The sequence below is a fragment of the Rhinoderma darwinii genome, chromosome 12 (genome assembly GCF_050947455.1).
Source record: "Rhinoderma darwinii isolate aRhiDar2 chromosome 12, aRhiDar2.hap1, whole genome shotgun sequence".
Lineage (NCBI taxonomy): Eukaryota > Metazoa > Chordata > Amphibia > Anura > Rhinodermatidae > Rhinoderma > Rhinoderma darwinii.
Genome location: NC_134698.1, coordinates 3,864,037 through 3,879,288, shown reverse-complemented (window position 1 = coordinate 3,879,288; position 15,252 = coordinate 3,864,037). Strand labels below are relative to the sequence as shown.

The window sequence follows — 15,252 nt, the reverse complement described above, 5'->3', positions numbered from 1 at the left end:
GATGTCAAACTCGACCGAGCCATGAGGATGTATCAAGGCAAAGATGTCACTCGCCTTGAAGCCCATCCCCAGCAGCAGCTCCACCACCCTCTTTCTGGGAGGGCACGCATCATTGCCACGCCACCGGAGACGGACCACATTCCTCCTGGCTACAGCCTGCCCGGCTGTTGGGAGCGACCACTGATCTCCTCGTTGCTCTCGGAAGGCATTTAGACCATATCTGTCTATCCAGAAAGACAGGTCCTTCTGCACTCCCCCTATGGTTAGGGTTTGCTTTCCCTCTCTTAAAGCGTCCAAGAGACGTTGTTGCAAGTTACCGTCCCCGGACCTTGAGGATGAAGATGGGTGGGCCCGCTGTCCCCCCGCTGCCACACCAGCATAAGACCTGCCGGATGTCACAGCAAGAGGAGCGCCAGGCCCATTGCCCCTGGTTGATACCCCATCCCCACCACCCACCACCTCACCACCTACAGACACAGCACTCAACACCCCATTACCAGCAGACACTCCAGCAACTTTATTTACAGACACCTGCATACCCCCAGCAGTTCCCACATCCACAGCCGCAACTTTTTTATTTAACCCACCAGGTCCCCCTGCAGTCATCCTTCTGGCCAGGCCTGGTCCTATGTTATGTATTTTTTCTGTACATTTTGTGTGGGTAGACACTGCTTCAGTCTCCGCATCATCAGGCACCTTTGCAGGGACGCTACCAGATGTTATAAGCGGTGTCCCCGCTGTGCCCTCCGCCTCATTAACCTCCATCTTTTCTATGTGCGGAACATTTTTGGGAAAGGGGCCACCGCCGCCCCCGACGCCAGCAGCCCCCTTCTCGCCTACACCACTTTTCAGTGATGCGGACGAAGGAGCCACTGATGTCACTGGAGCCGCCTCCGGCGCCGGACCACTCCCCCTCCCACAGAGGAGTGGCCAACAGAGCCGGAGCCCCCTCTGTGACCGCCCTTGTCCGGAACGTCTGACGGCTTTACTGCGACACCGACAGACTTCCGGCTTTCAGACACCACATCCGGTTTCTGGTTTACCCGTTCTCCAGACCGCTGACTCGCATCAGAGACCAGTTTCCCGGGCTCGCCATTAACCGGACACGGGGACACACCCCCTGGCGTCACCAGGCCACCAGTACCGCCCCCTTTGCAGGGGTTGGCGTCCGGCGCCATTTTGACCACCACGTGTTCTAATGCCGGACCCGTAACACTCTCCCCGCATTCCCGCTCCAGCCCCACTGCAGAGGCTTGAGCTTGGGGTCTTGCGGGACCTGTGCTCTGATCCTGACTTTCATCTGGCTCAGAGCACAGGAAGGATCTTGCTGTATACACCATTTTAAATGAACCTTCAGCAGATTTTTTTTCCTTTGTCTTTTTTTTCTTCTTAAATTTTTTTTTCTTTTGCTTTTCCTCCTCTGCGGGTAACTCCGCACCAAAACAAAATCCCTGGAAGGATACCGGCGACTCCACGTTACGGATCTGTGTAAGTAATCCTGGAGGCCGCTCACTGTCAGTATCAAAACACTCTTGATTTCTCCCAGCTGTGAGTCCACCCTCCTCCTCCTCACTGCTCCTGGGTGCCTCAGAATCTGAGCCTTCTCTGGACTTTGCATTCTCATGCTCCATTTTCTCCACCACATTTTCCTTTGCTGTGTCTTCCTCCACACTTTCTATTTTTATAGGTTCTGCCATCTCGGCAAACCTCTCTTCATTTTTTAATTTTTCACCAAACACCCCTCCGCCTGCCAAAATCTCCTCACGTCTCTCTTCCACTTCTTTTATTTCCTCCAACAAGGATTTCACATTTAAAAGGTATCGGGACCTCTTACCTCCTGAGGCTTTTGCAGCTCTTCCTCTGGCGACCGCCAAGTCCGCACGGAGCCGTTGCAGCGACTTCCTGAGGTCCCGATACTCCTCCAACCGCATAGCCAGACGGGAGCTGAAGTTCTCCACCGTCTCTCCGGTCCTCAGCTGTCCCCATTCCTCCACACGACCGTCATCCAAATGTCCGGACGGCGCTGGTCCTTCTCCAGATGACAACACCTCGATCACCCTGCCGGACCGCGTCTCCATACCCTTATCCAGGGTTCCAGCGTCAGGGGGAGCCAGGACAGCCTTGCCCCGAGATGATCTCCTCACCCCCGCGACTGTTTGCATATTCCCAGCCAGCTGGGATGACCCTCTACCCCCCGCTGGCATGCTCCGGGAGGTAGAGGTCTGAGGCTCCATCCTAGGATGGAACCCCCCTCAGGGTACTTTCCAAGCCCAGGCAGATGGTATGAGGCCTGGGCAGATAGAATAAGGAAAGTCCCTGGATCCAAGGCCTGCACGGTAGTCTCAGCAGCTCTCTCCACACGTCCTACTCCACCCACTCCAGAGCTGCACTGACTATTCTGCTGGTGGAGTCACTGTGTACATACATTACATTACTTATCCTGTACTGATCCTGAGTTACATCCTGTATTATACTCCAGAGCTGCACTCACTATTCTGCTGGTGGAGTCACTGTGTGCATACATAACATTACTTATCCTGTACTGATCCTGAGTTATATCTTGTATTATACTCCAGAGCTGCACTCACTATTCTGCTGGTGGAGTCATTCTGTAAATATATGACATTACTAATCCTGTACTGATCCTGAGTTACATCCTGTATTATACTCCAGAGCTGCACTCACTATTCTGCTGGTAGAGTCACTGTGTATATACATTACTTATCATGTACTGATCCTGAGTTACATCCTGTATTATAATCCAGAGCTGTACTCACTATTCTTCAGGCTTCAGACCTGAAATCTCCCCACATTTCCTGTTTGTTTAGTGTCTGCACGGAATGTACTCTGATGATTTGCATTCTGGGAAGTGTCCTCTGTACAGTAATCCGATGTAGGAAAAACTAACTGTCCCACTGCATTATATAAGCTCAGCTAAGTTGTTAAAATCTCTGGCGACAATCTTGTTGACTGTTTCTAATGGCAACCAGCAGAATTCTGTCCTTTGCATAGGGAATAATGGATTTGTATGATGATCATGTCTAGTGGTTGAGTCATGTTGGGGGTTGTAGTGTTCTGAGTATACAGTATAATAAAATTGTACTATGACCACCTGTATAGTATACATATAATGTTCCAGTGATGGGAATATTAGTAGAAGTGTTATACAGGCATTTGAATGGTTAACACTCCACATATGCTCAGCAGAAATAATTTCTGGATCCTTCCAATGGCGGGACGCCCATCCCGCCTGGACGAACATAAAGGAGATTTATTAGTTATGAAATACATGGCTCTTCTGGAGAAAACATTCATAATTCTACAATATGAAGACCACCGCGGCTGCTTCACATGCAGAACACAATATATAAGGGGTTTCCCACCATATAGATATGACATGTATATATGATGTGCTATAGATGTCTGGTTGACGTGCGCACCACCACCATCAATGCCTATTCAAGGTGACCAGGATTTTCCCCCAAGTTCGATACCACTACAGCCAAAGTCAACTTCACTCGAAGGGCAACTGGTTGGCCCATTAACTGAAATCGGTCAACCATATGTTTCCTGAGCTTTGAATCGTCTCACTGATACTTAGTTTTAGCAAACAGTGCATGTACGACCCATGCGACCCCTATCAATCGACATTTATGGCATATCCTAAAAAAAACGTCATCGATGTATCTGGTGGGAAAACCTATTTAATAGCCGGTGATGGTTGGATCAGGGAGAAAACTACTCAACTATTGCCGTCTTTAGTCTTCAAGACATTACTTGCGATCTCTATGATTGATCTTCACCCAACTTTATTAACACCAGCAGGTACAGTACCCTAGAGATGGCATACTGCTCCTTAAGGTTTCCATGTTGTCTGTAGACCCTCCATTGTTGTTCTATATTGAAGATGATCATAGTTGGCCAACAGCCCTGAGTAGATGTTGGCCATTTGCCTATGTATAGATACTTCTTGGCAATTTTTACTGCAGGTGGCGACAAGAGCACAACCCCCCCCCCCCCAGCTTAAAAATGAAATCTGGGTTCTATCCTAGGGCATGATGGGAGAGGTATTCATAATGTATGTGGGAAACAGTAGCGGAAATTTGTGTTGGAGACTGGATCACTCCGGACCACTGGGCTTGAGAAGATGGCACTAGTTCTCTATCATAATAGCCCTATTCTACTCATTTCACAATCTCAGCTTCTCCTTCCCAAAAATTCCAGTAGTTCCAAACTACACTGAGGTGATCGCCCCCTTCTCATGACCGATCCCACCGCAGCAGCCTATTTTAGTTCCGAAATAGTCCTGTTCTCACAGAACGAGTCCTCCTTGTGGAATTAGAACTAAAGGTCAGAGGAGTGATCTGACCTCAGGGCGTGAACTAGAGGTGCAACTGTTCACTCAGGAGACCTAAAATAGCTAAAATAAATAACAAATGTGCAGCTGCTATAACCTGAGCATCTTCTGGAATGTATTATATATGTATAGCTGGTATAAGTTATACATCTTCTTGTATATAGTGATATGAAGCATGCTGGTATAACCTGGGTATCTTCTGTATATAATTATATATGTACAGCTTGTATAAGTTATACATCTTCTTGTATATAGTGATATGGAGCATGCTGGTATAACCTGGGTATCCTCTGTATATAATTATATATGTACAGCTGGTATAAGTTATACATCTTCTTGTATATAGTGATATGGAGCATGCTGGTATAACCTGGGTATCTTCTGTATATAATGATATATGTATAGCTGGTATAAGTTATACATCTTCTTGTATATAGTGATATGGAGCATGCTGGTATAACCTTTGTATCTTCTGTATATAATTATATATGTACAGCTGGTATAAGTTATACATCTTCTTGTATATAGTGATATGAAGCATGCTGGTATAACCTGGGTATCTTCTGTATATAATTATATATGTACAGCTGGTATAAGTTATACACCTTCTTGTATATAGTGATATGGAGCATGCTGGTATAACCTGGGTATCTTCTGTATATAATTATATATGTACAGCTGGTATAAGTTATACATCTTCTTGTATATAGTGATATGGAGCATGCTGGTATAACCTGGGTATCTTCTGTATATAACTATATATGTACAGCTGGTATAAGTTATACATCTTCTTGTATATAGTGATATGGAACATGCTGGTATAACCTGGGTATCTTCTGTATATAATTATATATGTACGGCTGGTATAAGTTATACATCTTCTTGTATATAGTAATATGGAACATGCTGGTATAACCTGGGTATCTTCTGTATATAATTATATATGTACAGCTGGTATAAGTTATACATCTTCTTGTATATAGTGATATGGAGCATGCTGGTATAACCTGGGTAGCTTCTGTATATAATTATATATGTACAGCTGGTATAAGTTATACATCTTCCTGTATATAGTGATATGAAGCATGCTGGTATAACCTGGGAATCTTCTGTATATAATTATATATGTACAGCTGGTATAAGTTATACACCTTCTTGTATATAGTGATATGGAGCATGCTGGTATAACCTGGGTATCTTCTGTATATAATTATATATGTACAGCTGGTATAAGTTATACATCTTCTTGTATATAGTGATATGGAGCATGCTGGTATAACCTGGGTATCTCCTGTATATAATTATATATGTACAGCTGGTATAAGTTATACATCTTCTTGTATATAGTGATATGAAGCATGCTGGTATAACCTGGGTATCTTCTGTATATAACTATATATGTACAGCTGGTATAAGTTATACATCTTCTTGTATATAGTGATATGGAACATGCTGGTATAACCTGGGTATCTTCTGTATATAATTATATATGTACGGCTGGTATAAGTTATACATCTTCTTGTATATAGTGATATGGAACATGCGGGTATAACCTGGGTATCTTCTGTATATAATTATATATGTACAGCTGGTATAAGTTATACATCTTCTTGTATACAGTGATATGGAGCATGCTGGTATAACCTGGGTATCTTCTGTATATAATTATATATGTACAGCTGGTATAAGTTATACATCTTCCTGTATATAGTGATATGGAGCGTGCTGGTATAACCAGGGTATCTTCTGTATATAATTATATATGTACAGCTGGTATAAGTCATACATCTTCTTGTATATAGTGATATGGAGCGTGCTGGTATAACCTGGGTATCTTCTGTATATAATTATATATGTACAGCTGGTATAAGTTATACATCTTCCTGTATATAGTGATATGGAGCATGCTGGTATAACCTGGGTATATTCTGTATATAATTATATATGTACAGCTGGTATAAGTTATACATCTTCTTGTATATAGTATATGGAGCATGCTGGTATAACCTGGGTATCTTCTGTATATAATTATATATGTACAGCTGGTATAAGTTATACATCTTCCTGTATATAGTGATATGGAGCATGCTGGTATAACCTGGGTATCTTCTGTATATAATATATATGTACAGCTGGTATAAGTTATACATCTTCTTGTATATAGTGATATGGAGCATGCTGGTATAACCTGGGTATATTCTGTATATAATTATATATGTACAGCTGGTATATTATACATCTTCTTGTATATAGTGATATGGAGCATGCTGGTATAACCTGGGCATCTTCTGTATATAATTATATATGTACAGCTGGTATAAGTTATACATTTTGTATATAGTGATATGGAGCATACTGGTATAACCTGGGTATCTTCTGTATATAATTATATATGTACAGCTGGTATAAGTTATACATTTTCTTGTATATAGTGATATGGAGCATGCTGGTATAACCTGGGTATCTTCTGTATATAATTATATATGTACAGCTGGTATAAGTTACACATCTTCTTGTATATAGTGATATGGGGCATGCTGCTATAACCTGAGCATCTTCTGGAATGTATTATATATGTATAGCTGGTATAAGTTATACACCTTCTTGTATATAGTGATATGGAGAATGCTGGTATAACCTGGGTATCTTCTGTATATAATTATATATGTACAGCTGGTATAAGTTATACACCTTCTTGTATATAGTGATATTGAGCATGCTGGTATAACCTGGGTATCTTCTGTATATAATTATATATGTACAGCTGGTATAAGTTATACATCTTCTTGTATATAGTGATATGGAGCATGCTGATATAACCTGGGTATCTTCTGTATATAATTATATATGTACAGCTGGTATAAGTTATACATCTTCTTGTATATAGTGATATGGAGAATGCTGGTATAACCTGGGTATCTTCTGTATATAATTATATATGTACAGCTGGTATAAGTTATACACTTTCTTGTATATAGTGATATGGAGCATGCTGGTATAACCTGGGTGTCTTCTGGAATGTATTATATATGTATAGCTGGTATAAGTTATACACCTTCTTGTATATAGTGATATGGAGAATGCTGGTATAACCTGGGTATCTTCTGTATATAATTATATATGTACAGCTGGTATAAGTTATACACCTTCTTGTATATAGTGATATGGAGCATGCTGGTATAACCTGGGTATCTTCTGTATATAATTATATATGTACAGCTGGTATAAGTTATACATCTTCTTGTATATAGTGATATGGAGCATGCTGATATAACCTGGGTATCTTCTGTATATAATTATATATGTACAGCTGGTATAAGTTAAACATCTTCTTGTATATGGTGATATGGAGCATGCTGGTATAATCTGGGTATCTTCTGTATATAATTATATATGTACAGCTGGTATAAGTTACACATCTTCTTGTATATAGTGATATGGAGCATGCTGGTATAACCTGGGTATCTTCTGTATATAATTATATATGTACAGCTGGTATAACCTGGGTATCTCCTGTATATAATTATATATGTACAGCTGGTATAAGTTATACATTTTTTTGTATATAGTGATATGGAGCATGCTGGTATAACCTGGGTATCTTCTGTATATAATTATATATGTACAGCTGGTATAAGTTATACATCTTCTTGTATATAGTGATATGGAGCATGCTGGTATAACCTGGGTATATTCTGTATATAGTTATATATGTACAGCTTGTATAAGTTATACATCTTCTTGTATATAGTGATATGGAGCATGCTGGTATAACCTGGGTATATTCTGTATATAATTATATATATGTACAGCTGGTATAAGTTATACGTCTTCCTGTATATAGTGATATTGAGCATGCTGGTATAACCTGGGTATATTCTGTATATAATTATATATGTACAGCTGGTATAAGTTATACATCTTCTTGTATATAGTGATATGGAGCATGCTGGTATAACCTGGGTATATTCTGTATATAATTATATATGTACAGCTGGTATAAGTTATACATCTTCTTGTATTGAGTGATATGGAGCATGCTGGTATAACCTGGGTATCTCCTGTATATAATTATATATGTACAGCTGGTATAAGTTATACATCTTCTTGTATATAGTGATATGGAGCATTCTGGTATAACCTGGGTATCTTCTGTATATAATTATATATGTGCAGCTGGTATAAGTTATACATCTTCTTGTATATAGTGATATGGAGCATGCTGGTATAACCTGGGTATATTCTGTCTATAATTATATATGTACAGCTGGTATAAGTTACACATCTTCTTGTATATAGTGATATGGAGCATGCTGGTATAACCTGGGTATATTCTGTCTATAATTATATATGTACAGCTGGTATAAGTTATACATCTTCTTGTATATAGTGATATGGAGAATGCTGGAATAACCTGGGTATCTTCTGTATATAATTATGTACAGCTGGTATGTTATACATCTTCTTGTATATAGTGATATGGAGCATGCTGGTATAACCTGGGTATATTCTGTATATAATTATATATGTACAGCTGGTATAAGTTATACATCTTCTTGTATATAGTGATATGGAGCATGCCGGTATAACCTGGGTATCTTCTGTATATAGTTATATATGTACAGCTGGTATAAGTTATACATCTTCTTGTATATAGTGATATGAAGCATGCTGGTATAACCTGGGTATCTTCTGTATGTAATTATATATGTACAGCTGGTATAAGTTATACATCTTCTTGTATATAGTGATATGGAGCATACTGGTATAACCTGGGTATATTCTGTATATAATTATATATGTACAGCTGATATAAGTTATACATCTTCTTGTATATAGTGATATGGAGCATGCTGGTATAACCTGGGTATCTTCTGTATATAATTATATATGTACAGCTGGTATAAGTTATACATCTTCATGTTTATAGTGATATGGAGAATGCTGGAATAACCTGGGTATTGTCTGTATATAATTATATATGTACAGCTGGTATAAGTTATACATCTTCTTGTATATAGTGATATGGAGCATGCTGGTATAACCTGGGAATCTTCTGTATATAATTATATATGTACAGCTGGTATAAGTTATACATCTTCTTGTATATAGTGATATGGAGCATGCTGGTATAACCTGGGCATCTTCTGTATATAATTATATATGTACAGCTGCTATAAGTTATACATCTTCCTGTATATAATGATATGGAGCATGCTGGTATAACCTGGGTATCTTCTGTATATAATTATATATGTACAGCTGGTATAAGTTATACATCTTCTTGTATATAGTGATATGGAGCATGCTGGTATAACCTGGGTATCTTCTGTATATAATTATATATGTACAGCTGGTATAAGTTACACATCTTCTTGTATATAGTGATATGGGGCATGCTGCTATAACCTGAGCATCTTCTGGAATGTATTATATATGTATAGCTGGTATAAGTTATACACCTTTTTGTATATAGTGATATGGAGAATGCTGGTATAACCTGGGTATCTTCTGTATATAATTATATATGTACAGCTGGTATAAGTTATATATCTTGTATATAGTGACATGGAGCATGCTGGTATAACCTGGGTATCTTCTGTATATAATTATATATGTACAGCTGGTATAAGTTATACATCTTCTTGTATATAGAGATATGGAGCATGCTGGTATAACCTGGGTATCTTCTGTATATAATTATATATGTACAGCTGGTATAAGTTATACATCTTCTTGTATATAGTGATATGGAACATGCTGGTATAACCTGGGTATCTTCTGTATAGAATTATATATGTACAGCTGGTATAAGTTATACATCTTCTTGTATATAGTGATATGGAGCATGCTGGTATAACCTGGGTATCTTCTGTATATAATTATATATGTACAACTGGTATAAGTTATACATCTCCTTGTATATACTGATATGGAGCATGCAGGTATAACCTGGGTATTTTCTGTATATAAATGTATATGTACAGCTGGTATAAGTTATACATCTTCTTGTATATAGTGATATGGAGCATGCTGGTATATCCTGCGGATCTCCTGTATATAATTATATATGTACAGCTGGTATAAGTTATACATCTTCTTGTATATAGTGATATGGAGCATGCTGGTATAACCTGGGTATATTCTGTATATAATTATATATATGTACAGCTGGTATAAGTTATACGTCTTCCTGTATATAGTGATATTGAGCATGCTGGTATAACCTGGGTATATTCTGTATATAATTATATATGTACAGCTGGTATAAGTTATACATCTTCTTGTATATAGTGATATGGAGCATGCTGGTATAACCTGGGTATATTCTGTATATAATTATATATGTACAGCTGGTATAAGTTATACATCTTCTTGTATTGAGTGATATGGAGCATGCTGGTATAACCTGGGTATCTCCTGTATATAATTATATATGTACAGCTGGTATAAGTTATACATCTTCTTGTATATAGTGATATGGAGCATTCTGGTATAACCTGGGTATCTTCTGTATATAATTATATATGTGCAGCTGGTATAAGTTATACATCTTCTTGTATATAGTGATATGGAGCATGCTGGTATAACCTGGGTATATTCTGTCTATAATTATATATGTACAGCTGGTATAAGTTACACATCTTCTTGTATATAGTGATATGGAGCATGCTGGTATAACCTGGGTATATTCTGTCTATAATTATATATGTACAGCTGGTATAAGTTATACATCTTCTTGTATATAGTGATATGGAGAATGCTGGAATAACCTGGGTATCTTCTGTATATAATTATGTACAGCTGGTATGTTATACATCTTCTTGTATATAGTGATATGGAGCATGCTGGTATAACCTGGGTATATTCTGTATATAATTATATATGTACAGCTGGTATAAGTTATACATCTTCTTGTATATAGTGATATGGAGCATGCCGGTATAACCTGGGTATCTTCTGTATATAGTTATATATGTACAGCTGGTATAAGTTATACATCTTCTTGTATATAGTGATATGAAGCATGCTGGTATAACCTGGGTATCTTCTGTATGTAATTATATATGTACAGCTGGTATAAGTTATACATCTTCTTGTATATAGTGATATGGAGCATACTGGTATAACCTGGGTATATTCTGTATATAATTATATATGTACAGCTGATATAAGTTATACATCTTCTTGTATATAGTGATATGGAGCATGCTGGTATAACCTGGGTATCTTCTGTATATAATTATATATGTACAGCTGGTATAAGTTATACATCTTCATGTTTATAGTGATATGGAGAATGCTGGAATAACCTGGGTATTGTCTGTATATAATTATATATGTACAGCTGGTATAAGTTATACATCTTCTTGTATATAGTGATATGGAGCATGCTGGTATAACCTGGGAATCTTCTGTATATAATTATATATGTACAGCTGGTATAAGTTATACATCTTCTTGTATATAGTGATATGGAGCATGCTGGTATAACCTGGGCATCTTCTGTATATAATTATATATGTACAGCTGCTATAAGTTATACATCTTCCTGTATATAATGATATGGAGCATGCTGGTATAACCTGGGTATCTTCTGTATATAATTATATATGTACAGCTGGTATAAGTTATACATCTTCTTGTATATAGTGATATGGAGCATGCTGGTATAACCTGGGTATCTTCTGTATATAATTATATATGTACAGCTGGTATAAGTTACACATCTTCTTGTATATAGTGATATGGGGCATGCTGCTATAACCTGAGCATCTTCTGGAATGTATTATATATGTATAGCTGGTATAAGTTATACACCTTTTTGTATATAGTGATATGGAGAATGCTGGTATAACCTGGGTATCTTCTGTATATAATTATATATGTACAGCTGGTATAAGTTATATATCTTGTATATAGTGACATGGAGCATGCTGGTATAACCTGGGTATCTTCTGTATATAATTATATATGTACAGCTGGTATAAGTTATACATCTTCTTGTATATAGAGATATGGAGCATGCTGGTATAACCTGGGTATCTTCTGTATATAATTATATATGTACAGCTGGTATAAGTTATACATCTTCTTGTATATAGTGATATGGAACATGCTGGTATAACCTGGGTATCTTCTGTATAGAATTATATATGTACAGCTGGTATAAGTTATACATCTTCTTGTATATAGTGATATGGAGCATGCTGGTATAACCTGGGTATCTTCTGTATATAATTATATATGTACAACTGGTATAAGTTATACATCTCCTTGTATATACTGATATGGAGCATGCAGGTATAACCTGGGTATTTTCTGTATATAAATGTATATGTACAGCTGGTATAAGTTATACATCTTCTTGTATATAGTGATATGGAGCATGCTGGTATATCCTGCGGATCTCCTGTATATAATTATATATGTACAGCTGGTATAAGTTATACATCTTCTTGTATATAGTGATATGGAGCATGCTGGTATAACCTGGGTATCTTCTGTATATAATTATATATGTACAGCTGGTATAAGTTATACATCTTCTTGTATATAGTGATATGGAGCATGCTGGTATAACCTGGGCATCTTCTGTATATAATATATATGTACAGATGGTATAAGTTATACATCTTCTTGTATATAGTGCTATAGAGCATGCTGGTATAACCTGGGTATCTTCTGTATATGATTATTTATGTACATCTGGTATAAGTTATACATCTTCTTGTATATAGTGATATGGAGCATGCTGGTATATCCTGGGTATCTTCTGTATATAATTATATATGTACAGCTGGTATAAGTTATACATCTTCTTGTATATAGTGATATGGAGCATGCTGGTATAACCTGGGTATCTTCTGTATATAATTATATATGTACAGCTGGTATAAGTTATACATCTTCTTGTATACAGTGATATGGAGCAGGCTGGTATAACCTGGGCATCTTCTGTATATAATTATATATTTACAGCTGGTATAAGTTATACATCTTCTTGTATATAGTGATATGGAGCATGTTGGTATAACCTGGGTATCTTCTGTATATAATTATATATGTACAGCTGGTATAAGTTATACATCTTCTTGTATATAGTGATATGGAGCATGCTGGTATAACCTGGGTATCTTCTGTATATAATTATATATGTACAGCTGGTATAAGTTATACATCTCCTTGTATATACTGATATGGAGCATGCAGGTATAACCTGGGTATTTTCTGTATATAAATGTATATGTACAGCTGGTATAAGTTATACATCTTCTTGTATATAGTGATATGGAGCATGCTGGTATATCCTGGGGATCTCCTGTATATAATTATATATGTACAGCTGGTATAAGTTATACATCTTCTTGTATATAGTGATATGGAGCATGCTGGTATAACCTGGGTATCTTCTGTATATAATTATATATGTACAGCTGGTATAAGTTATACATCTTCTTGTATATAGTGATATGGAGCATGCTGGTATAACCTGGGCATCTTCTGTATATAATATATATGTACAGATGGTATAAGTTATACATCTTCTTGTATATAGTGCTATAGAGCATGCTGGTATAACCTGGGTATCTTCTGTATATAATTATTTATGTACATCTGGTATAAGTTATACATCTTCTTGTATATAGTGATATGGAGCATGCTGGTATATCCTGGGTATCTTCTGTATATAATTATATATGTACAGCTGGTATAAGTTATACATCTTCTTGTATATAGTGATATGGAGCATGCTGGTATAACCTGGGTATCTTCTGTATATAATTATATATGTACAGCTGGTATAAGTTATACATCTTCTTGTATACAGTGATATGGAGCAGGCTGGTATAACCTGGGCATCTTCTGTATATAATTATATATTTACAGCTGGTATAAGTTATACATCTTCTTGTATATAGTGATATGGAGCATGTTGGTATAACCTGGGTATCTTCTGTATATAATTATATATGTACAGCTGGTATAAGTTATACATCTTCTTGTATATAGTGATATGGAGCATGCTGGTATAACCTGGGTATATTCTGTATATAATTATATATGTACAGCTGGTATAAGTTATACATCTTCTTGTATATAGTGATATGGAGCATGCTGGTATAACCTGGGTGTATTCTGTCTATAATTATATATGTACAGCTGGTATAAGTTATACATCTTCTTGTATATAGTGATATGGAGAATGCTGGAATAACCTGGGTATCTTCTGTATATAATTATGTACAGCTGGTATGTTATACATCTTCTTGTATATAGTGATATGGAGCATGCTGGTATAACCTGGGTATATTCTGTATATAATTATATATGTACAGCTGGTATAAGTTATACATCTTCTTGTATATAGTGATATGGAGCATGCCGGTATAACCTGGGTATCTTCTGTATATAGTTATATATGTACAGCTGGTATAAGTTATACATCTTCTTGTATATAGTGATATGAAGCATGCTGGTATAACCTGGGTATCTTCTGTATGTAATTATATATGTACAGCTGGTATAAGTTATACATCTTCTTGTATATAGTGATATGGAGCATACTGGTATAACCTGGGTATATTCTGTATATAATTATATATGTACAGCTGATATAAGTTATACATCTTCTTGTATATAGTGATATGGAGCATGCTGGTATAACCTGGGTATCTTCTGTATATAATTATATATGTACAGCTGGTATAAGTTATACATCTTCATGTTTATAGTGATATGGAGAATGCTGGAATAACCTGGGTATTGTCTGTATATAATTATATATGTACAGCTGGTATAAGTTATACATCTTCTTGTATATAGTGATATGGAGCATGCTGGTATAACCTGGGAATCTTCTGTATATAATTATATATGTACAGCTGGTATAA

The 15,252-nt window shown here is 37.0% G+C and overlaps 1 protein-coding gene across 1 annotated transcript in view; it reads left to right on the top strand.

Annotated features, from left to right (window-relative positions):
- Positions 1 to 4,058: 4,058 nt before the first annotated feature.
- CASQ1 (calsequestrin 1) overlaps positions 4,059 to 15,252 on the top strand; it is a 62,615-nt gene continuing 51,421 nt past the window's right edge. Inside the window, exon 1 of the mRNA XM_075844540.1 lies at positions 4,059 to 4,067. Coding sequence (XP_075700655.1) covers positions 4,059 to 4,067 — 9 coding nt within the window. The remainder of the gene's footprint in view (positions 4,068 to 15,252) is intronic.